Source organism: Corythoichthys intestinalis, chromosome 2, assembly GCF_030265065.1.
Source record: "Corythoichthys intestinalis isolate RoL2023-P3 chromosome 2, ASM3026506v1, whole genome shotgun sequence".
Lineage (NCBI taxonomy): Eukaryota > Metazoa > Chordata > Actinopteri > Syngnathiformes > Syngnathidae > Corythoichthys > Corythoichthys intestinalis.
Window position 1 is genome coordinate 16,766,467 of NC_080396.1, and position 25,596 is coordinate 16,792,062.

Here is a 25,596-nt window from a genome sequence, read left to right on the forward strand (position 1 = left end):
TTGAATAGCTGTCCACCCCCCCGACCGCCCTCCCTCCCCGGGCTGGTTGGGTGGGGGCCGTGGCCCTGTGTTGGCGCCCGCATGGCATCTCCACTCGTCTGCGTGGCTGTCACATGCTTGGTGGGGCTTGCGTACGGCTAGATGTGATTGGGCACGCTCGGGTGGGGGGTCCCGTTGCCGGGATTGGCAATGGGGCGGCGTAGGGTCAGTCGCCAACGGGCTTACACTCACAAGGGATTCACACGATTACTGGGTTATAGATCACAGAGCTGATTTGTGTACACTCTACCCCTTTCAATCACTTAGCTTATAGACTCCCTTCTTTCCCTGGTCAACAGGCCCCCCACATGGTGTCAACCGGAAATACAACTAGCTGACGATAGCACCAACATATTAATAGTTAGTGTAGGCGTTCAATGTATTTCTTGTTGTTGTTTGTGTTTCTTTTCTTTCTTCTCTTGTGTTTCTTTTCTTCTGTTCCCCCATAACTCCTTTCTGTTCGCTGCTTTGTCATAATAAACGAGGTATGTTGAGTGATCACAATGGGAGTATGTCATACTCTAAATGTGAAACATTAGATGGTTCAGACCACACATGGTTCAGACCAACCGGACACTTAGACTTCCATTCTCCGTGTCAATTTTGTCAATGTTTCATTTCCTTTTTATTTATTTATTTTTTACTGTCGTCGTATTATGCTACGAAATGTCATATACAATAATTGCTATTCTATATATAACTGTGTCTTTTGCGCACAGGTTGTTGACAGTCAGCTTCGTATCCTGTCAGCGACCCCAGACGACTCGGGAGAGTATATCTGTCAAGTGCAGAGCACTCCGGGATATCAAGTCCACCGCGCCACTGTCTCAGTGTCTGTCACATCGTCTTCCTCACGTAAGCTCCACTGAGGTTTTACATGTTTGCAGCTTCATATAGTGATGAATTACATCTCAGTAAGGTAAATGAAATGACGTCTTATGGTAGCATCTTTCAGCAGCTGGCAAACAGACTAGAGCTGAAACGAACACTACTTTTAATGCTGGACAACGCGCTGATGTCACGTGCATAGAGGAAAAAGCAATAAAAAAAAAAAAAAAGAAGAAAAACTTACTGCACCCGACAGCCGCTACAAGCGACGCCGATGTTGCTAAAAACTAGCCCCCATGATGCTACGGTGGTAGCACGTAGCGTCTGATGCGTCTCATAGAGATCACATGTATGTTGAACTAGATGCAAAATAACAGAGTCAGCGGCGTTAGTAAACAGCCGCCATCTTAAAGCAGTACACTTCTAAGCGCTAATAAATACGATTAACGTTACTGTCACTCGCTCACGTAACGTTAGCCCTGCGGAGGGCTAGGTTTCTATTGATTATGGCCACTGTCGATGCGTGGCTAACGTGTCTTACATACAGGCTTTATTTAATCTGTGAAAACATAGCGTTGTAGAGTGATGAGGGTGCAAAATAAAAACTTAAAAATGCTAACTGTCAATTTTAGCTTAGTAGTCATTGCTGGATAAAACACCAAGTAACACTGGTCCCTAATGTGCTCCAATACAGCAAGTATCATTCTATTATTTTGAACACTGCAAAAACCTCAAAATCCTATCAGGACTTACAGTTTAGACTAACTTAAAACTTAACTAGAACTTAAAAATAGCTTCACACAAATAGAAATTCAATTGAAACACGTGGGAAAAACACCTAACTTTTAATTGATGTGTGTTATCAAGCGTAATGGCATTTTTAGGTAAGAAATATATATATATAAATATATATATCAAAAAATATATTTATTTTTTATAAGATCTAAAAGTTTTTTGAGTGAAAGCAGTGAATTAGTCCTATTTTTTTATTCTAGTTACATCTGAGATGCAATTGTTGGCTGTTTTCAACAATGTACATCGAAAATAAAGACATTGATTGACTGAAAAGGGTTCAATATTAGATGAAATGTCTTGTTTTCTCATGTATGTTTATAATTACGTTTCACCTAAAAATATATGTTTTATCCGATTACTCGATAGAATTTTCAGTCGATTGCTCGATTACTAAAATAATCAATAGCTGCAGCCCTAAAACAGACTCGGTTTTTATATCTGGACTCCAATTGTTGGTACCAACATAGAGTTCACAAATGAAAAAAAAAAAAAAATCAAAAACACTCCTTTCTTTTTTATAGGTCATCAAAGTCCAATCATCGCCATTGAGCCTCACAGTGCTGCAATACGTGCTGGCGAGTCAGCCAGCTTTAGGTGCAAGGTGTACAGTGGGGCTCAACCAGTCAGATTGGAGTGGAAACTATCGGGCAACCAACCTCTACCAGGTGCTAAATAAACACTCACTTTCCCTGTTAAAACGTATCATACGTACTGTGTGTACCTTATGTCATTATTTTAGGACATCTGAATCACCCTCAGAAAGCTCTGTCATTTTTGATCAATTAACTGATGCTTTTTTTCATTAACAAAAGAATGACAAAAATGTCCTTTTCTTAAAACCCCTTTGCTGTGACGTGGGTAGCTGTTTGTTTTTGTTTCCTCCTCTCAAATTTACAAAATGTAGAGCCGATATCATTTGCAAAATCCTTCCCCGCAGACAATGTCAAGGTTGACCCTGATGGTTCTGTGATTACCATTGTGAATGCTCAACCCATGAATCATGGTGCTTACCGTTGTGTGGCCAGCAACCCGTTTGGTATCACCCACACTATTGTGTCCCTGATTGTGAAAGGTAAGATAATTACATCCTGTTTACGTGTGTGATTTTTTTTTTGCACATCTTTTCACATAGGGAATGGGCATGCACATCAAGCCTTGTTTGACAGAAGATTTAACAATTCAAATATCCATTTTCATATGCCATAATAAACTAAAGAAAAAAGTCACTATATTATTCCATAAAGAATTTCTTTAAAGTGTTATACACCTGATTAGGATTATAATTTTTATGTGTAAATAGCATGCACAATCTTCAAGCTGAAATTCATTATGCTTGCATTGCTTTAAGTATTTAAACCAACGCCAAGCCTAAAAATAATGAAATTCCAACACATTAAACACAATAGACTACAGTCCCTGACAAAAGTCTTGTCATTTATCCATTTTGTAGAAACAATTGCTAATTACCTGACTTTAAATTATTCAATTGGTTTCAGAAATTGCTCATATGAAAGCTAAGACCCTCCCAAATGATGGTGAATGTACAAAAATATATTTGTTTCACTGAAAAAAGATTTATCATTTACTGAAAACATAAAGGTCAAGTTTTGTCGCCTACAGAAAGTAGTGTGAAAATTGAACCAAAAATGTACTTCAAATACAAAAATATGTTACATAACATAAGCGAATTAAGTAGTGGTGCTGTGAGATCCAAATTTAATATTTTGTATGACTTCCATGGGCTTGAAGGACTGCATCAATGCGGTTCGGCAAGGATTCATACAATTCATTGATGAAGTCATCAGGAACATCAAAGAAAGCAGTCTTGCATGCCTCCCAGAGTTTCTCAACATTTTTGGGTTTCGTCTTCCATGCTTCCTCTTTCATCCTGTTCATGTCTGGTGACTGGGCTAGCCAATCCTGGATGATCTTGATCTTCTTTGCCTTGAGGAACTTTGAGGTAGAGATTGAAGTATGCGAGGGAGCACCATCCTGCTGCAGAATTTGTCCCTTTTTATGGTTAGGAATGTAAGAGGCAGCTAAGATTTGTTGATATTTCAGACTATTTATGTTGCCTTCCACCCTGCAGATCTCTCGCACACCCCCATACTGGAAGTAACGCAGACCATGATTTTGCCACCACCAAACTTCCTCTCTCCTGCAATATTTGTGGTGCCTGTGGTGTAATTCAATGGAAGATTCATCTGAAAAATCCACCTTTTGCTACTTTTTGAGCGTCCATCCTTTTGACAGGCTGTGCGCTTTGTCAAATGCCACACGATTTTTTAATTGTCTGCACCCTGAGAGATAGTCTGAAATATCAACAAAGTCAGGTTATTAGCAATTGTTTTTACAAAATGGATAAGCGACAAGACTTTTGTCAGGGACTGTAAAGACTGGGGGAGTGGTTAAAATCCACGCTTTTGAGTCGAGTTGAGGGCAGCGCTCTATGTCAGATACTTCATTTTTACAGTGCTTTAAAGACGCCACGTGAATGAACAGGCTGGTGTGATAATAGAACAGCAAGCTTGCATCTGATCAGTATAATGGAGTCATGTGTTTATTTTTGCGAAGTCTCATTGGTGAAATTGGTAGAGCTACTCTTGGCATCGCTGGCAAAAAAAAAAAAAAAAATCTCATATGGAGAATAAAGAGGAAAAATGTAATGACTCTTGTGTAGCCCAAATTAGTGGCGTAAGAATAGCGTTTTTTCTTCACAAATCTACTCAAGTAAAAGTAAAAAGTGTGACTTAGTAAAACTACTTTTAGAAGTACATTTTTCTCAAAAAGTTACTCAAGTAAATGTAACACAGTACATGAAACGTGTTACTACCCACTTCTGGATTTATATTATGGTATATAGTTTGAGCAATCACTTAAGTAAATGTAACCTCGTTTTTGACAGCCTGTGATAGAATAAAGCCAGACAAGCAAAGATTTATGAATTATATACTGTAGTATGATTTAAGGAAAAAGATCATCTTGTGCACTTTTGCAGCATTTTTCATAGTTTTGAGTGGTAAATTAGATGAAATTGCCTGTTTGTCCAATCAGAGGCTCCTGTGGCCACTGTCACTCCTGTTGGGCCAGTGCACATTCGGGTGGGTGACCCTATTAACCTGGAATGTCAGGCTTCAGGAGAGCCCCGCCCTTCTGTCTCGTGGCACAGATTGGATAGCAACCGCAAGATCCAGCTGAGCAGCCCCGTTCCCATGGAGTCCAATGCAGTCATGCAGGTACTGTCAGATAACTACGTACTTTCCTTACACTGGAGAAACTTCTTTGAACACTACATGAACCATAACATGCCTTTTCTTTGGTTCAGATACTTGCAGCTCGCCCCGAAGATAGTGGCACATATGTGTGCGTAGCACGCAGCAACGAAGGTCGGACTGAGACTAAGGTTGAAGTCATTGTGCGGGGGGACACTCAACTGCCCTCGGTGCCTCGAGTCATAGTTCCCGAGCCACTGATGATTGTGGTAGAAGGACAGACAGCAACCCTACGCTGCACTGCACATGGTATGTCTAGACCAGTGGCGGATCCAGATGTTTCAATGAGGGGGAGCTCAAAGTGTGTCCGCCTGTGAGTGCTTTGTGACGGTAGAGTGGCTCAGCGGCACCCGCTGCTCGGGAGGGAAAGAACCTAGAGTGCCAGAAATCAAGTCTCCAAACACAAGCAGCTACAATAGAAAAAAAAACACCAGAAATAAGCAAAATTTTTCACTAGCCGTTTTTAACAAAGCAAGTGTCGCTAGGATGATTATAAAAATCTCCAGTTTGACTAATACAACGGAATGAAAATTGAAAAATGCATCCCACAGTTGTAAATCCGACAGGATCGCTCATTTCGCTGTCAATCAAAAATGGATTCAGCCTCAGACAGATCATCCAATCATCATGCAGAGAGCCAGAGCACCAGGGCCAGCTGAGCCCCGCCCACTGCCCATAGACCCCCAGAGACGCACAGTGTCCAACGGGCATGATAAACCCAGCCTTTAGCCAATGACTGGTCTTATTTCGCTATAGTGGAGCAATGAACTCTCAACTCTGGAGACGCACTGCGTCTGCATTGTTTAGAGGACTGTAAAGCAGCGCGAATGAATGAAAAGCAAGCTGCATTGTAACCAGCGATAAGAAGCTAATTGTGAACAAAAATCGAGCGCGTTGTAGCTAGAGGTGTGCGAAATTTCCTATTCTTAGATTATTCGATTACTGTGTTGTGTTGTGTTGTTGGACCTTGAGTCTGTTAATAAAAAAATCAATCTAATCTGTCTGTCTGTCTGTCCGCGATTCGGCCGTGGAAGATTCAAGAACGATTCACAAACATCCAAATTCCGATTATTGAAATATGTCAAGTAAAGCGGAAGTAAAACACACTCAGCGTGCCGCACGGTCTTCGGGACGCAATGAGGAACGGAGCAAGAGTAGGTAAACATCATGCTTGTCATTACCCGGCCCCTCGGGTAATGCCAATGCTCAACTCACGGCTCTAGCTCAACTCATGCCGTGAGATAAAAAAAAAAAAAAAACATACCTGACTGTTGCAGACCGCCGATACAAAGTACGTCCACATAATGGTACGGTAGATATCATATTTATATAGGACTAGATGCAAAATGGACTCGATGGCGTTAGCAGCATGTGTACAAAAAGCTAGATGCCGGCGTTAGTAAACGGCCGCCATCTTAAAGCAGTAGACTTCCCTGCAAGGCTGTTGTAGCAAATCGTCCACGCGAACCTAATTAACTTTTTATCTAAAATACTCCTAAATCGCTAAAATATTGACTTGAATCTATCTTTAAAATAGTTTTAAAACTTTCACATGTCGAAAGTAGACAAAAGGGAAATTATGGAATAACGGGAGCAATTTTAACAACTTTAACAGTTGATTCACAACATTAAATTAATTGAATGTTTATTTATTTATTTAAGCCTGCGAGGCTTTTTTTTTTTTTTTTTTTTTTTTTTTAAACAGTTTTTGTAACTAATGTACAAAACATTAAAAGCAGCTAATAGCGGGGGGGGGGGGGGGGGGGTGGTTGTCATCAAAAGTCGATGCCCAAAGATTCCCACCTCTAGTTGTAGCGCATATTTCAGGGGTTCCCAAACTATTCACCATTGGGCCGCTGTGGGTGCTGGATTTCTTTCCAACAAAACAGGACGACACATGTGTACCAATCTGGTGTCTTACAAGTGTAATCAGTTGAATGCAGTCAGGTGCTGCTTGTTTTAGCAGAAACCTCATTGGTTAAACGGTCTGTGCTCGATGGGTAGGAACAAAAACCAGGACCCACAGCAGCCCTCGAGGACCGGTTTGGGAACCACTGGCATATTTAGTCAATGACGTGTACGCACAACAGTATACATTTGATCACTTATTTTTTGATATTTCAGGGGAAGCCGAGCCCTTCCCTTGCAGTCTTAGAACAATTGCCTCTGGTCTAGGCAGTCTTTAAAAGTACATCTATGAAATAGACTTTCCACTTTTCTGTTCAAGGTTTCCCCACCCCAACTATTACATGGTCCAAACTGCGGTCACCTCTGCCTTGGAGACATAAAGTGGTGGACAACAACCTGGTACTTCCCAACGTGGGACGCCAAGACTCTGGGGAATATGTGTGCATTGCCACCAACAACATGGGCACTACTGAAGTTACAATTTCACTGGATGTGGAAAGTAAGAAGTGGTGTTTTCAATTTAGATGAGTTATTAAAATGACAAATTATGTGCACTTGAAGTGTTTTTTGTTTTTCTAGCTCAAGGTTAAAAAACAAACTGTGTTAAAAGTAGTAAGACTTCATTGTCACCAAACTACAGACCCTGACAAAAGTCTTGTCGCTTATCCATTTTGTAGAAACAATTGCTAATAACTAGGGTTGTTCCGATCATTTTTTTTTCCCGATCGTTTTAGTTTGGGTATCTGCCGATCCCGATATTTCCCGATCCGATTGCTTTTTTTATTTGCTCCCGATTCAATTCCTATCATTCCCGATAATTTTTCCCGATCATATACATTTTGGCAATGCATTAAGAAAAAAATGAATAAAACTCAGACAAATATTTACATTCAACATACAGTGCATAAGTAGTGTATTTGTTTATTATGACAATAAATCCTCAAGATGGCATTTACATTATTAACATTCTTTCTGTGAGAGGAATCCATGGATAGAAAGACTTGTGACTTTGTATATTGTGACTAAATATTGCCATCTAGTGTATTTGTTGAGCTTTCAGTAAATGATACTGTAGTCATGCCCAAATGCATGATGGGAAGTGGAACCATGACTGTGCGTAGTGCTACCAATTGATATATCTTCTCTGCGTTGGGAAATAACACAAGGTGTTAAGAAAAAGATCAATTGCTACCTTGCTTCACCACATTGCTTCCCATGATATTTCTAATCGTAGGGAGAGGGATTGTAAGGCTTTAGCCAATTAAAAAAAAAAGGCTCCAAAGGCTGCTAAAATTCACTCTACTCATCTTACGCTGCCTTTTATCTCGCTATATAGGTAAAACGGCGCCATTACAGATTGAGCGCGACAATGAGTGAGTAGGTCATGCAGTGCATGCATTAATTGCGTTAAATATTTTAACGTGATACATTTTTTAAAAAATTAATTACCTCTGTTATTAGGATAAATTTGATAACCCTACCTTAAGCCTAAACTAAAGACTCTGGAAGAGAAACATATTATGTCTGTAACGTTAAATACAATTAGAAAACGATTTAATTAAAAAATATATATATATTAAAAAAAGGCATGGCCAATATTTTTTTGCCGATTCTGATACTTGAAAATGACGTGATCGGACCCGATCGATCAGTATGCCGATCGATCGGGACATCTCTACTAATAACCTGACTTTTAATTATTCAATTGATTTCAGAATGGCTAATATGAAAGCTAAGACCCTCCCAAATGATGCTGAATGTACAAAAATATATTTGTTTCACTGAAAAAAGATTTATCATTTAATGAAGACAAAAAGGTCAAATTTCGGCAAGACAAAAGTTTTGTCGCATACAGAAAGTAGTGTGAAAATTGAACAAAAAATGTACTTCAAATACAAAAATATTAGGGCTGTCAAAATTATCTTGTTAACGGGCGTTAATTAATGTTTTAAATTAATCACGTTAAAATGTTTGACGCAATTAACGCACATGCCCCGCTCAAACAGATTAAAATGACAGCACAGTGTCATGTCCACTGGTTACTTGTGTTTTTTGTCGCTCTCTGCTGGCGCTTGGGTGCGACTAATTTTATGCGTTTAAGCACTATGAGCATTGTGTAATTATTGACAACAACGGCGAGCTACTAGTTTATTTATTGATTGAAAATTTTACAAATTTTATCAAAACGAAAACATTAAGAGGGGTTTTAATATGACATTTCTATAAGTTGTACTAACATTTGTCTTAAAGCGATCCATGGATAGAAAGAATTAATAGAATGTTAATGTTAATGCCATCTTGTTGATTTATTGTTATAATAAACAAATACAGTACTTATGTACAGTATGTTGAATGTATATATCCGTCTTGTGTTTTGTCTTTCCATTTCAACAATAATTTACAGAAAAATATGGCATATTTTATAGATGGTTTGAATTACGATTAATTACGATTAATTTATTTTTAAGCTGTGATTAACTCGATTAAAAATTTTAATCGTTTGACAGCCCTAAAAAATATGTTACATAACATAAACGAATTAAGTAGTGGTTGTTATTTTAATATTTTGTATGACTTCCATGGGCTTAGAAGGACTGCATCCATGCGGTTCGGCAAGGATTCATACAGTTTATTGATGAAGTCATCAGGAACATCAAAGAAAGCAGTCTTGCGTGCCTCCCAGAGTTCATCAACATTCTTGGGTTTTGTCTTCCATGCTTCCTCTTTCATCCTACCCCAGACATGCTCAATGATGTTCATGTCTGGTGACAGGGCTGGCCAGTCCTGGAGGATCTTGATCTTTTTTCACTGCAGCTGAGCTCCACGAGACCTGGTCACCTGAAGTCCCTGTGTCAACCAGGACAGTCTGTCGAATTCTGTCTAGAAATTACCTCCATGGTCGGATCAGTGCCCAGAAACCAGCATTAAACAAAAGACAATTAAAAAACCGTGTGACATTTGCCAAGGCCCAGAGCCTGTTAAAAGGATGGACGCTGGAAAAGTGGCAAAAGGAGGATTTTTCAGATGAATCTTCCATTGAATTACACCACAGTCGCCACAAATATTGCAGGAGACCTACTGGAGCCCGCATGGATCTGAGATTCACTCAGAAAACAGTGAAGTTCGGTGGTGGCAAAATCCTGGTCTGGTGTTACATCCAGTATGGGGGTGTGCGAGAGATCTGCAGGGTTGAAGGCAACATAAATAGTCTGAAATATCAACAAATCTTAGCTGCCTCTTACATTCCTAACCATAAAAAGGGACAAATTCTGCAGCAGGATGGTGCTCCATCGCTTACTTCAATTTGTACCTCAAAGTTCTTCAAGGCAAAGAAGATCAAGATCCTCCAGGACTGGCCAGCCCAGTCACCAGACATGAACATCATTGAGCATGTCTGGGGTAGGTTGAAAGGGGAAGCATGGAAGACGAAACCCAAAAATGTTGATGAACTCTGGGAGGCATGCAAGACTGCCTTCTTTGATGTTCCTGATGACTTCAACAATTAATGAGTATGAATCCTTGCCGAACCGCATGGATGCAGTCCTTCAAGCCAAGTCATACAAAATATTAAATTTGGATCTCACAGCACCACTACTTAATTCGCTTGTTACGTAACATATTTTTGTATTTGAAGTACATTGTTTGTTCAATTTTCACACAACTTTCTGTAGGCGACAAAACTTTTGTCTTGCCAAAATTTGACCTTTATGTCTTCATTAAATGATCAATCTTTTTACAGTGAAACAAATATATTTTTGTGCCTTCAACATAATTTGGGAGGGTCATAGCTTTCATATGAGCCATTTCTGAAACCAATTGTATAATTAAAAGTCAGGTTATTTGCAATTGTTTCTTCAAAATGGATAAGCGACAAGACTTTTCTCCGAGACTGTATATATACCTTACAAGGCTTTAAATCAAATATATTTAGTTGTTTTTTTGTACTTCATTGTTCCAAATGCATAACCATGTTTGCAAATCACTATAAGAATACAGTGCAAGCAAATAGTATTCATTTGATTTGTTGTTGTCATATTACAGTATTTTGAAATGCCAAATTTATTCACGTCATTATAATATTAGGGGCTGTAAAGCTTTGCAGAGAATGTCGTGTTTGTTTTTCTGGGAATAAAAAAGATGAAATATTGTGAAACATTCAGTGTTTTTTCTGTTGCGTAACCATTGTGATGATCATAATAAACCTGGTCAACTTTTCCCCCAGCCCCTCCATATGCTACTTCTGTGCCCGATGATGTGGCTGTGCGCGTCGGGGAGGTGATCAGGTTGCAGTGCCTGGCTCATGGCACTTCTCCAGTGACCTATATTTGGTCCAAGCTGGATAGTGCGTTGCCCTCCAGGGCCCAGGTCAGTGACGGAGATCTCCAGATCAATTTGGCTACTGAAGAGGATGCTGGGAACTACAAGTGTGTAGCAACCAACAAAGTTGGCCAAAGTGAAGTAGTGGCTAAAGTTACAGTCAGATGTAAGTCATTTTTCTAAACGTATTTGATCGGTGGATCTTAAGACCACAGCTAACAAAATAATAATAATACTCCTTGATGTTACCTTTTGTAGCACCTTTGGCGGTACGTGTGTCCCCTCAAGTGGAGGTGAAGGCTCAGGGCAGCGCTGTGGAGTTCACGTGTTCAGCAGCTGGTGGAGTAGAAACTAAAATTGAGTGGCTCAAAGAAGGAGGTGTCCTTCCCCCAAACCACCATGTGAAGGACGGTGTGCTAAGGTGATATAGAAAACTGTCAGATAATTTGTATAGATGGAATGAATAATCCTGGTTAATTCGGCCATTTACATCTACACTAGAGAAACATATGGCATTTTATACAAGCAAACCTCCTACCCTAAGCCCATTTGTTCCCAAATGTTTTTAAACATTTTAAAAACTGTTGTACAACCTACGTACAAGATCACTCTCTCCTTAATGTGACTCCCTACTCAGGTTTATGCTCACAGTCTTTGTTACTAATAAATCACTATCTTAGTGAATTGGCAACAATTTGGTTTTGCAAATATTGATACGAAATGCTAAAAAGTAGCCATTATTTTTCTTTATGCTTTTCGTCAGGATTGAAAACCTTGAACAGAGCAATGAAGGTGTTTACATCTGCAGAGCAAGCAGCGTCTATGGTCAGGCTCAGGATGCAGCCCGACTCACTATCCAAGGTATAGTTCATGTCTTATAAATTCAGTCTACAGACTGCGCTATTTGTACAATTGATAATATATGTAAAACAAAATTGTCCTTTTTGTTTTTTGACAGCTCTGCCCAAGGTAATGATCAACGTGCGGACCTCAGTGCAGACTGTAATGATTGGGAACTCCGTGGAGTTTGAATGCCAAGCTGTTGGTGACCCCGAGCCCACTGTAAGGTGGAGCAAAGTGGGTGGGCCTCTACCAACCCACATTGTAGTGATGGGTGGAATGCTGAAGATTGAGCAGGTGACCGAGGCAGACGCGGGACAGTATCGCTGCACGGCCACCAATGATGTAGGGTCAGTGCAGTCCCAGGTTGTCCTCAATGTCCAGTGTGAGTACATCTTTGTGCATTGTACATCATTTTACTTGGTTATGTGTAGGGCTGCAGCTATCAAATATTTTAGTAACCAAGTATACTATACTGTGAAACTAATGGGGTTCGGTACCTTGAGGAAGGTTAAGAACCACTACTGTATATTCATGCATGATTGAAATCAAATATATCCGCCGCATGTCTTCTTCCCATACGCACGTGACGTCAACGCGTTGTGCCGTATAAAAGTAGTCCGGGCAAAACGTCATGCTTAGAGCTGACAAAATTAAACGATTCCTAGAGGCGGAGAAAATTTCTAGATCATTTTTTACAATCAAGTTACTCGTTTTATTCAAATAATTTTTTCAGCTCTAGTTATGTGGCGATTTATATAAAGAACACTGATGGGGAACGTTGGTCACATTACAGCCTTGTCATTTGTAGAGAGATAGAAGTTAAAACTCAACAGGAAATCAATTTAAAATTGTGTTAAATTTGCACACTGTCCTGTAGTAAGAATAAAATTCTTATTCTCACTGCTGATTGTCTCGCATTGTGATTTTGTTTGTTTGTTTCATAGCACTTCCTCAAATTTCTTCACTTCCCGAAACAAAGGAGGTGACTGTTGGTTCCGATGCTATCTTGCCATGCATGGCATCAGGATATCCTGTACCAGAGATCAAATGGTCCAAGGTAACCAAGATAAATTGCTTCAATTGTTTATGCATTTAATTATTCATCAAGGCAGTCAAAAGTAGGGGTGTGCCATCTTAGGCACCCTACGATTCGATTCGATTACGATTCAGGGTGCTACAATTCGATTCTTGAACGATGATCACGGTATTGACTAGAGCCGTGCAAAATTTCCCAATTCTTAGATTATTCGCGATTCGGCCGTGGAAGATTCGAGAACGATTCACAAATATCCAAATTCCGATTATTGAATTATACCAGGTAAAGCGGAAGTCTTTGGGACGCAATGGGGAACGGACCGAGAGTAAATATCATGTTCAACTCATGCCGCTATATAAAAAAACAATCATACCTGACTGCGGCCGACAGCCACTACAAACAACGCCCAGTTGCTAGTTGCTACAAACATACGGCTACAGTAGATATCATATATATGTAGAACTAGATGCAAAATGACAGACGACGTTGGTGTTAACATGTATTATTGAACAAAGATGCGAAACGACAGACATTCCGGCTCTGTTGTAGCGTACCTAATTAACTTTTTATCTAAAATACTCCTAAATCGGCAGAATCTTGTCTTGAATCTATCTTTAAATGATGAAATAGTTTTAAAACTTTGACAAAAGTTGACAGAAGGGAAATTATGGAATAACGGGAGTAATTTTAACAACTGTAACAGTTGATTCACAACCTTAAATTAATTGAATGTTGTTTAAAGCTGCTGATACAGAATGGGGACTGGAGTTTTTTATATGTTAACTTGATACTGATATAGTAGTTTGGTTTAGCCTGGGAGGATTTTTGAACAATTTTGGAACAAATGTACAAAACATTGGGGGGAAAAAAAGGAGGGGGTGCATCAATAATCGTTTTATAATCGAATCGGAGCCTCTGAATCGTAATCGAATCGTTAGGTGCCCAAAGATTCCCAGCTCTAGTATTGACGATGATCACGGTTATCACGATTATCGATGCATCGTACACTACTAGTTAATAAAGTAGATAAACAAATGTTTGTCCATTATTTATTCAAAATATCCTAATGATTCAACATGAACGATGGAAACATGCCCATACAACAAAAAGCTGCCCTTAAGCTGTTTTTTTATCTATTTATTTTTATAAGAAAGAGCAAAAACACTAACCATTTTAAAGGGTGTACTTATTTCACTCAACAATACAATAAAATTTACACAGGTGGAATGAATTCCACATTTTCTGGAAACAAAGTGTCTTTAGAAATGAGCCTTCTTTTACCACTATACTTTGTTTTCACAGATTTCTGTACTATTTCGCATGTTTGTAGTGTTACCGCTGTACTTCATCATGGTTTTACACGTTCTGCATATGAAATACACGTTAGCAAATTAGCTAATTAGCTTAGCGCTCGGCTCTAACTACTAACACCTCAAAAACAACAACAATAAAGGCTAAACAGTACAAGAGGGTTCGTGTACTCTCCTCTTATAGACGCACGCGGGTCCCAGCAACACACTCAGGACATTTTTCAATTGACATGACTTGAATCTACAGCTGGACATCTGAAAGACGAGGAGCAACGAACTATCTCTCTTCCCCTCTCGCTCTAAAAAATGACGCCACGCTTTTGTACCTGCCTGTCTCATACACAAATTTATTTTCCAGTCTTTTGAAAAAGAGTAAATTCTCACTCAGTTACAGGCAGCATGCACTATAACATTGTGCGTGCGTCCATTTAAGGTGTCCAGGCAGCAGACGTGTCTTGAATTTCGTTCCGCTACGAGCGGCTGTCATAGAGTTATGAGGGAAAATCATCGTTTTTGAGCCTTTATGAATCGTAATTCAATTGTCACGTGTCGCATCGCGATGCATGTGATAATCGATTTTTTTGGAACTCCTCTCGTCAAAAGTGACAAAGTAATGCTCGTGGACTGCTCTTTTTTAGAGGAAATGTTGAGGCTGGGTGGGCTAGCACACACTCTTTTGCTGCTTGACATCCTTATGCTGTTTGTGTGTCAACGCTTTCCACTTTTAGCTCAGAGGTGAACTACCTTCCAAGTGCTTCCAAGAAGCCAATGTGCTGACGGTCCCTCGGGTCTCGCATAGCGATTCGGGGACGTACGTGTGCACCGCATCAAACAAGCAGGGCAAAGTAGAAGCATTCACTAGACTGGATGTTCATGGTTAGTCTGCAATGTTTATGCAACTCTAAGTGGTGTGTTGGTCAATGTGGTTTTGCACTATCTAACTAAGAGATGATGTCTTGTTTTAGAAAGAGTGATGCCGTACTTTGCCCAGGAGCCACTGTCGTATCTCACCCTACCCACCATTAAAAACGCTTACAAGGCTTTTAGCATTAAAATCAACTTTCGGCCCGACAATGTTGATGGTGAGTTTTATTTTGTTACTTAAGAATATTGTGTCCTCTACAGCAGGGGTCCCCAAACTATGGCCCGCCTCCACATTTGGTCCGGCCCCCTGAACAATTTTTTATTTTTTTTTTCCCAATAGTGTTATTTATTTCCTGGCTTTTTTCTGTGAAGAACCCAGAGAGGGTTATTTGGTTATTATCTATTTAATTAATAGTGTTATTATATTATATTATTAAATTAAATTAAATTTGAATTTATTGTCATTGTCATTTGTCATCATCATCATCACATCAACATCATCATCATCAGCATTAAATCATGTAATAAGGGAAGAAATGAAAGGAAGAAAAAAAGATTAAAAAAAAAAAATATTGTTTCTCCAAGAAGATGAAAAGAGACATGACAAAGGGAACGGAAAAAAAGCCAAAGCTTATCGGGACCCGTCCCCCTTCCACCAAGGTCGCACAAGCAACAGCTCATGATCAGTCCAATGACAGTCTAGCGCCTATTGTTCAAAAAGTCATTAATTTGCATGGCGATTTCACAATTAAATTTATGTAACTTCAATCAGTCCATGTCCTTGATATATATATTATATTATATTATATTATATTATATTATATTATATTATATTATATTATATTATATTATATTATATTATATTATATTATATTATATTTTGGGCTGTCAAACGATTAAAATTTTTAATCGAGTTAATCACAGCTTAAAAATTAATCAATCGTAATTAATCGCAATTCAAACCATCGATAAAATAGGCCATATTTTTCTGTAAATTGTTGGAATGGAAAGATAAGACACAAGACGAGATATATACATTCAACAAACTGTACATAAGTACTGTATTAGTTTATTGTAGCAATAAATCAACAAGATGGCATTAACATGATTAACATTCTGTTAAAGCGATCCATGGATAGAAAGACTTGTAGTTCTTAAAAGATAAATGTTAGTACAAGTTATAGAAATTTTATATTAAAACCCCTCTTAATGTTTTCGTTTTAATAAAATTTGTAAAATTTTCAAACAAAAAATAAACTAGCAGCTCGCCATTGTTGATGTCAATAATTACACAATGCTCATGGTGCTGAAACCCTTAAAATCAGTTGCACCCAAGTGCCAGCAGAGGATGACAAAACACCAAAAAACACAAGTAACAAATGGACATGACACTGTGCTGTCATTTTAATCTGTTTGAGCGGGCCATGTGCGTTAAAGGCGTCAAATATTGTGTAGTGAAGTACCTAGAGAGGGTTATTTGCAGTGTTGTTAATAACGGCGTTACAATATAACGGCGTTACTAACGGCGTTAGTTTTTTCAGTAATGAGTAATCTAATTAATTACTTTTCTCATCTTGGCAACGCCGTTACCGTTACTGAGGCGGGAAAGGCGTGCGTTACTATGCGTTACTAAGTTGGTTGAATAAAAAAAAGTCTGAGAGAAACGGACTCACGGGGACGAGAGCAGAGCAGGAGTGGGGAAGACGCCGTTGCAACCGCGATGCTAGGTGGCTCCAATAATACCTGACTGCAGCCATAGCCGACAACTACACCCACATGACACGGTAGATATCATATTATAGAACTAGATGCAAATGGCAGACACTGCTGCATTGCCAACATGTTTTAAGGACTACATGCGTTTGTAAACAGCCGCCATCTTAAAGCAGTAAACCTCTCAGGAAGGCCCTGATGTAGAGATCCTTCCTAGCGAACCTAAGTAATTTTTTTAAATCTAAAATGCTCCTAAATCGGCAAAATCTTAACTTAAATCTATCTTTAAATGATGAAACAATTTTAAAACTTACACATGTTTAAAGTAGACAGAAGGGAACTAATGCAATAACGGGAGAAATTTTAACAACTTTAACGATTGATTCACAACTTTAAATGACTTCCACACATAGCAAAGGTTACTAGCTAGTTATCGCAATACCCTTGTGTCTAGTTAAGTCAGTGCTTCTCAATTATTTTCTGTCACGCCCCCCCAAGGAAGACGTAAATGTTTCGCGCCCCCCCAAACTCTCTGCCGCCACTGTAAATAGTATCATTTGTCTATAAAATTACTATTATAAATACGCATCTGCCTAACATTGTGTCCCTTTTTTCTAATAAAGAAAAAAAGCAACATAGATCAACTTATAATAAAGTATAACTTTATTATAAACATTGTTTTGTTTGTAACAGAGAAGACTTGATGTGCATCAATTTGCCTGAATTAAAAAAAAAAAATTCACATCCAAACTAAAAAATACACTCAAGGTACATTTTTGACCATTTGATACAGAAAAATAAAATGTAATAAAATCAGTAAATAATACCAAATTAAAATTGATTAGAAACATTCACTCATGAGGACAATGTGCCAAAAAATTTGACCGAAAAAACAAATCTGAATAAAAGGGGGGGGGGGGGGGGGGAGTGTCCTTGGACAGGAAAGTTTTTATTTTTGCTGCTCACAGTATTTACCTCCTTTGCAATGATGTGGAGTTATTTTTCAATTAACATGCTAACAATGCTCACTGGCTTACTGATATAACACTGACAAAGCAGGACGATTGTTGGCAATATTCGGCACGTTTTCACTGAAAAAATCAAGCGGCTTAACAATGAGATTGGGGTCTAATGTCTTTAAGTGGCGTCTTAATTGATTTGGCTTCTTGCTGTCTGCTATAATTATTTTTAGACACAGTAAACAGTGGTCTTTCATCATCACCCACTGTATTAAAAGTCAAAGCTAAAAGGCAAACGGCACGAAAAAAGCGCATTCACGGCGGCCGAGGTAGAACCGTAGGTGAGGGCAGTCGTCGTGACGATCCCAAGCCGAAAATGGCACTTCTCGGGCGGCGATGTGAGACAGTGGGTCGCTGCGTGAGTGAGTCCGGTCGGAAAACGGCTTTCGAAAACGGCGGTGGCACACTGCTCTTCATATCTGTTGTCTGTGTTTGCTGAGTGCTCTTCCTTAGTTCAAAAATACTGCGCGCACTCTGAAAATGAGAGCGCCACTGCCACCTACTGAGTGGATGTGCAAGTACACTTTATTCCAGTACGGCAAAAAAAAAAAAAAAAAACACATAAAACATGTTCCCCGAGGTCACATGCGCCCCCCCTGGCATTGCTCTGCGCCCCCCCAGGGGGGCGCGCCCCACTATTTGAGAAGTACTGAGTTAAGTGGAGGGTAAAGAATTGGGCTAGGGCCAATTGTCCCCCAAACCCTTTAAGCTTCACATTGTGTGACCTGTGTTTTTTTTTTTTTTTTTTTTTTTTTGAGAAAAAAAAAAATATCACTAGTTACTTTGCCAAGTAACTAATTACTCTTACATTCAGGTAACTGAGTTACTAACGCAATTACTTTTTGGGAGAAGTAATTTGTAACTGTAATTAATTACTTTTTAAAAGTAAAATTAACAACACTGCATGGCACTAAATGCGTTAGTAGACAGCCGCCATCTTAAAGCAGTAGACTTTTTAGGACGGCTCTGTTGTAGAGAACCTTCCTAGCAAACCTAAGTAACTTTTTATCTAAAATACTTCTAAATCGGCAAAATCTTGACTTGAATCTATCTTTAAATGATGAAACAGTTTTAAAACTTTCATATGTCGAAAGTAGAGAGAAGGGAACAAATGCAATAATGGGAGCAATTTTAACAACTTTTAACAGTTGATTCAGGGTAAAGGGTAAATTAGGATAAAGAATTGGGCTCGGGCCAATTGTACCAAAAACCTTCACAAAAACTTCACATAGTGTGGCCAATGTTTTTTTTTTTTTTTTTTTTTTGAGGGAAAAAAAAAAAAAGTAATTATCACCAATTACTTTGCCAAGTAACTAATTACTCTTACATTCAGGTAATTGAGTTACTAACGCAATTACTTTTTGGGAGAAGTAATTTGTAACTATAATTAATTACTTTTTTTCAGTAAGATTAACAACACTGGTTATTTGGTTATTATCTATTTAATTAATAGTGTTATTATATTATATTATATTATATTATATTATATTATATTATATTATATTATATTATATTACTTTTATTTTATTTACTTTTGTTCCGTGAAGAATTCAGAAAGGGTTATTTTATTGTGGCTTTCTGAAATACAATACATTTTTACATTTAGGCATTCCTAAGTTTGGGGAACCCGGCTCTACAGTCTACACCAGGGGTCCCCAAACTTTTTCCTGTGAGGGCCACATAACTTTTCCCTTCTCTGATGAGGGGCCGGGGTCAGTTTTTAGCAGAAAAAGTGTGACGATTGCAAGAGTGCCTAAATGTAAACATTTATTGTTTTTCAGGAAGCCACAATCAAATCACCCATGCTGGATTCTTCACGGAACAAAAGTAAATAAAATAATAATAATAATAATAATAAAGTGTAATATAATATAATTAGGGCTGTCAAAATTATCGCGTTAACGGGCGGTAATTAATCACGTTAAAATATTTGACGCATTTAGCGCACATGCCCCGCTCAAACAGATTAAAATGTCAGCACAGTGTCATGTCCATTTGTTACTTGTGTTTTTTGGTGTTTTGTCGCCCTCTGCTGGCGCTTGGGTGCGACAGATTTTATGGTTTTCAGCACCATGAGCATTGAGTAATTATTGACATCAACAATGGCGAGCTACTAGTTTATTTTTTGTTTGAAAATTTTACAAATTTTATTAAAACGAAAACATTAAGAGGGGTTTTAATATAAAATTTTGTATAACTTGTACTAACATTTATCTTTTAAGAACTACAAGTCTTTCTATCCATGGATCGCTTTAACAGAATGTTAATAATGTTAATGCCATCTTGTTGATTTATTGTTTGATAAACAAATACAGTACTTATGTACAGTATGTTGAATGCATATATCCGTCTTCTGTTTTTCCATTCCAACAGTAATTTACAGAAAAATATGGCATATTTTATAGATGGTTTGAATTGCAATTAATTACGATTAATTCATTTTTAAGCTGTGATTAACTCAATTAAAAATTTAATCGTTTGACAGCCCTAAATATAATATAATATAATATAATATAATATAATATAATATAATATAATATAATATAATATAATATAATATAATATAATATAATATAATATAATAATAACACTATTAATCAAATAGATATTAACCAAATAACCCTCTCTAGGTTCTTCACAGAAAAAGCCAGAAAATAAAAAACACAAGTAAAAAAAAAAAAAAAATTGTTCAGGGGCGCCGGACCAAATGTGGAGGCGGGCCGTAGTTTGGTGACCCCTGGTCTACACTGTTGTCAATTCGTATTACCTCATGTATAATGTCATTCCATCTTCGTTCCTCTCTCCTACTTGCCTACCTCCCCTCACCTATGCGGTGGGAAGGTCTCATATTGTACGCTGGTAAGTTTCAGTGCTTGAATATGCAGGAACTGAAGCACAAAGCTGATGCTGCATCCAGCTTTCACATCTTGCACTTTAGCTCAGAGCTGCTTATGTTGCTGTGAGATTGATGCAAATATGCTGCATGGTGCTTTGTTTTCGTGATTTTTTAAAAATGCGATATTATCAATAATCACAGTCTATCTCATTGAAAGAACAAAGTGAAAACTGATATGAAATTAAAATATAGAAATCAAATTGTAGGTGTATCTGAATCTATTTTTGTAATGCATCAGTAATATTCCCAGCTGACATTTACGGTGAGTTTTACGCATGAAGCATGTGATCCTGGCATGTCAAAATGCACGTAGCACTTATAATGCGAAGGTGCCCGTTAGGTCATAAGATACTTTGATATTTGTTGGCCTGCTACTCGCCCTATCATAGCATGCTGCTTTTTGTCATCCAGTCACAGACAAGTATGAATTTACAGTCACAGTTACAGTAGGTCAATTAATGCACAAAGCATTTCAACTAACAATTGAATTACTTTGTTAAACAATTCTTGGTAATTTAGATAACTTTATTTAGTCAATTCAGTCAAACACAAATAATACTCAGTTTGAACAAATACAATCTTTGAATGAATAATCACATTTAACATTTTACTAATATTATTTCTCATAATGTAATGAGAGAAACACTTCGCATCATTATACAGTGGTATGACAAAGTATCGGAACCTTTAGGAATTTCTCATATTTCTGCATAAAATCACCATCAAATGTGATCTGATATTTGTCAAAATCACACAGATGTAAAAACAGTGTCTGCCTTAACTAAAACCACCCAAACCTTTACATATTTTAATGAAGATAGCATGCAAACAATGACAAAAGGGGGGAAAAATAAGTAAGTGAACCCTTTGCCTAAGGATACTTAAAGAGCAATTGAAACCAATTTTTACCAAACACTTTAAATCAGGTGTGTGCCAAATCATTCATAAGTGGTATAAAGCTGCCTTGTCCACTATAAAACACACACCTGGTAGGAATTGTCTTGATGAAAAGCATTGTCTGATGTGCGTCATGGCTCGGTCAAAAGAGCTGTCTGAAGACCTGCGATCAACAATTTTGGATTTGTATAAAGCTGGGAAAGGATACAAAATCATCTCTAAAAGTCTGGATGTTCATCAATCGACAGTCAGAGAAGTTGTCTACGAATGGAGAGAGTTTGGCATTGTTGCTTCTCTCCCAAGGAGTGGCCATCCACCAAAGATGACGCCAAAAGAATTTTAACAGAGCTAATATATATAATGTGGTAGGAAAATGTATCTGAACCTTTTGGAATTTCTTACATTTCTGCATAAGATCACCATCGAATGTGTTTTTAGGTGTGTGCCCAATCACTGATGAGTGGTTTAAAGCTTCCCTGCCCACTATAAAACACACGCCCGGTAAGAATTGTCTTGATGAGAAGCATTGTCTGATCTGCATCATGGCTCGTTCAAAAGAGCTGTCGGAAGACTTGCGATCAAGGATTGTTGATTTGTATAAAGCTGGGAAAGGAATCTCTAAAAGTGTGGATGGTCATCAGTCGACAGTCAGAAAAGTTGTCTACAAATGGAGTGAGTTTGCCCGTCCACCAAAGATGACGCCGAAAGCTCAGCGCAGAAAAAAAGAAACTTAGAGTGTCTGCTAGACTTACAGAAATTGCTGGCACAGTCCAAATATTTCTCTGCACACATCACCTTTATGTAAAACTAGGGCCAAGAATGGTGTTCATGGGAGGACTCACGGAGGAATCCACTGCTGTCTAAAAAAAACAACAACAAAAAAAACATTGTTGCTCGTTTAATGTTCACAAAAAAGCACTTGGACACTTCACAGAAGCTTTGTCAAAATATTTTGAGGACTGATGAAACCAAAGTTGAATTGTTTGGGAGTAACACACCACATCATGTGTGGAGGGAAAATGGAACAGCTCACCAACATCAATACCTCGTCCCCGCCGTGAAGGATGGTGGAGGGACTATCATGATTTGGGGCTGTTTTGCTGCCTCAGGGCCTGGACAACTTGCAATCATTAATGGAAGAATTAATTAGAAAGTTTATCAGGATGTTTTGCGGAAAAACCTAAGGCCGTCTGTCAGACAGTTGTAGCTAAAAACAGGATGGATGCTGCAACAAGACAATGATCGAAAACACAGAAGTAAATCAACTTCAGAATGGTCTCAGAAGAACAAAATACACATTCTGGAATGGCCAAGCCAAAGTCCACACTTGAACCCCATTGAGATGCTGTGGCATGACCTTAAGACAGCGATTCATGCTTGACATCCCAGGAATCTGACTGAACTACAGCAGTTTTGTAGAGAAGAAAGGGCCAAGATTAGTCCTGATCGATGTGTCTGACTGATCTGCAGCTACAGGAATCGTCTGTTTGAAATTATTGCTGCCAAAGGAGGGGCCACAAAATATTAAATATGATGGTTCACTTACTTATTTTCCCCCTTCTGTCATTGTTTGCATACTATCCTCATTAAAATATGAAAACCTGTAAATGTTTGGGTGGTTTTAGTTGAAGCAGACACTGCTTTTTCATCTGTGGGATTTTGACAGAGATCAGATCACATTTGATGGTGATTTTATGAGAAAATGTGAGAAATTAAAAAAGATTCAGATACTTTTTCATGCCACTGTACACCAATCAACTACTATTAGTTTGTGTCATCAAATATTTCTTAGCCCCGCACTAATTCAAAATTAATTACCATATTGACCCGAATATAAGACAGTGTTTTTTGCATTGAAATAAGACTGAAAAAGTGGGGGTCGTCTTATAGTCGTGGTCTAGACGTTGTACCCATTCACGACGCTAGATGGCGCCAGATATCATTTAAGCGATGTTCTGTCATGACAAATCTCGGCTACTCTCAAGTTTAACCAGTTTGCATTATTTTATTGCAATGTTTTTCCTTATTCAGATTTGTTTCAAGACTACAGTTACAGTTAGACTTCACTTTGATGGTTAATGCAGTTATTGCAATTTTGTTGTTTTATCACAATAGTTTGGTTTATTTACATTTCAAAAACCAGAAGCTATTCATTTATGAATGTGATTGCACTTTAGTTTACATATTTAAATGTTCAGATATTAAGATTTGAATGAGGGAAAATAACATGCTTTTTCTCTCAAATATATTGTTATAATCATTTGTTTCAGATGTCCTGTAATTATTTTCTGTAAAAAAAAATAATTTGGTGATCAAAAAGTCTTTTTTCAAACTTGAGTCTTGAAAAAGAGGGGGTCATCTGAAAATCAGGGCCGTCTTATATTCGGGTCAATACGGTAGTTAATGAAAGTTGGAAAGAAGGTTTTTACTGCTGTTTATTTTTCCATTATGCCTTTATAAATTATAGAATACTTCATTTAAATAAATATTTAAATTTACGTACTTCAGATTAGTGTTAACTTACTGTATTAACAATATCAGTTAATGTTTACCACTGTATTAAGTAATGGCCGTGGTGTCCATCACACCCTCTCGTGTTCTTTCTTGTTCATAGTTTGTTAATAAATTAAAATATTTTCTCATATTATTTTAGTCACAGTATTTTATGTTATTCTTCTTTTCTACACACAGGTATGATCCTTTACAACGGTCAGAAGAGAACCACAGGAGCAGACTTTATTTCTTTAGGCCTTGTAGGTGGCCGTTTAGAGTTCAGGTCGGTTTTAAAATTGCTTTAACATGACTATTAAAAGCTTAACTGGGGAAGTGCCAGCATCAAAAGCATTCGTTATCATCATAGGTTTGATGTGGGTTCAGGCATGGCCACCATTCGTGATCCCAACCCCGTCAAACTAGGAGAATTCCACACAGTCGAGTTGTATCGCAACCTTACCCTCGGTTACATCAAGGTGGATGGAGGCGAGCCTATCAATGGCAGTTCGCAGGTACAGCCCTTGACATCAGCGCTATTATAACATGTCTGGTTTATTTTTTAGCGCTTCTCTTTTCCTCTTTTCAGGGCAAGTTCAAAGGCTTGGATTTGAATGAGGAGCTACATGTGGGTGGTTACCCCAACTTCACTTTTCTGGCCAAAACTGCTGGCATTAAGACTGGCTTTGTCGGTAGGAATTAAAAGTCAAACTCTGGCAAAAATGTAATATACAGTCCTGACAAAAGTCTTGTTGCTTATCCATTTTGTAGAAACAATTGCCAATAACCTGACTTTTAATTATTCAATTGGTTTCAGAAATGGCTCATAGGAAAGCTAAGACACTCCCAAATGATGTTGAATGTACAAAAATATATTTGTTTCACTAAAAACGATTTATCATTTAATTAAGACACAAAGGTCAAATTTTGGCAAGACAAAAGTTTTATCGCCTACAGAAAGTAGTGTGAAAATTGAACAAAAAATGTACTTCAAATACAAAAATATGTTACATAACATAAGCGAATTAAGTAGTGGTGCTGTGAGATCCAAATTTAATATTTTGTATGACTTCCATGGGCTTGAAGGACTGCATCCATGTGGCAAGGATTCATACAATTTATTGATGAAGTTATCAGGAACATCAAAGAAAACAGTCTTGCATGCCTCCCAGAGTTCACCAACATTCTTGGGTTTCGTCTTCCATGCTTCCTCTTTCATCGTGTTCATGTCTGGTGACTGGGCTGGCCAGTCCTGGAGGATCTTGATCTCCTTTGCCTTGAGGAACTTTGAGGTAGAGATTGAAGTATGCGATGGAGCACCATACTGCTGCAGAATTTGTCCCTTTTCATGGTTAGGAATGTAAGAGGC

The 25,596-nt window shown here is 38.1% G+C and overlaps 1 protein-coding gene across 4 annotated transcripts in view; it reads left to right on the plus strand.

Annotated features, from left to right (window-relative positions):
- Positions 1-25,596, plus strand: part of hspg2 (heparan sulfate proteoglycan 2) — a 272,063-nt gene that overhangs the window by 209,667 nt on the left and 36,800 nt on the right. For 3 of the 4 annotated variants that reach the window (XM_057828660.1, XM_057828670.1, XM_057828678.1), the window contains exons 58-74: positions 759-894; positions 2,184-2,327; positions 2,600-2,734; positions 4,717-4,898; positions 4,988-5,183; positions 7,162-7,341; positions 11,065-11,325; positions 11,418-11,580; positions 11,923-12,020; positions 12,118-12,384; positions 12,947-13,059; positions 15,077-15,224; positions 15,314-15,430; positions 20,786-20,803; positions 24,429-24,513; positions 24,598-24,742; positions 24,817-24,919. In XM_057828660.1, coding sequence (XP_057684643.1) covers positions 759-894; positions 2,184-2,327; positions 2,600-2,734; positions 4,717-4,898; positions 4,988-5,183; positions 7,162-7,341; positions 11,065-11,325; positions 11,418-11,580; positions 11,923-12,020; positions 12,118-12,384; positions 12,947-13,059; positions 15,077-15,224; positions 15,314-15,430; positions 20,786-20,803; positions 24,429-24,513; positions 24,598-24,742; positions 24,817-24,919 — 2,491 coding nt within the window. The remainder of the gene's footprint in view (positions 1-758; positions 895-2,183; positions 2,328-2,599; positions 2,735-4,716; positions 4,899-4,987; positions 5,184-7,161; positions 7,342-11,064; positions 11,326-11,417; positions 11,581-11,922; positions 12,021-12,117; positions 12,385-12,946; positions 13,060-15,076; positions 15,225-15,313; positions 15,431-20,785; positions 20,804-24,428; positions 24,514-24,597; positions 24,743-24,816; positions 24,920-25,596) is intronic. The other variant, XM_057828686.1, reaches the window with a different exon arrangement.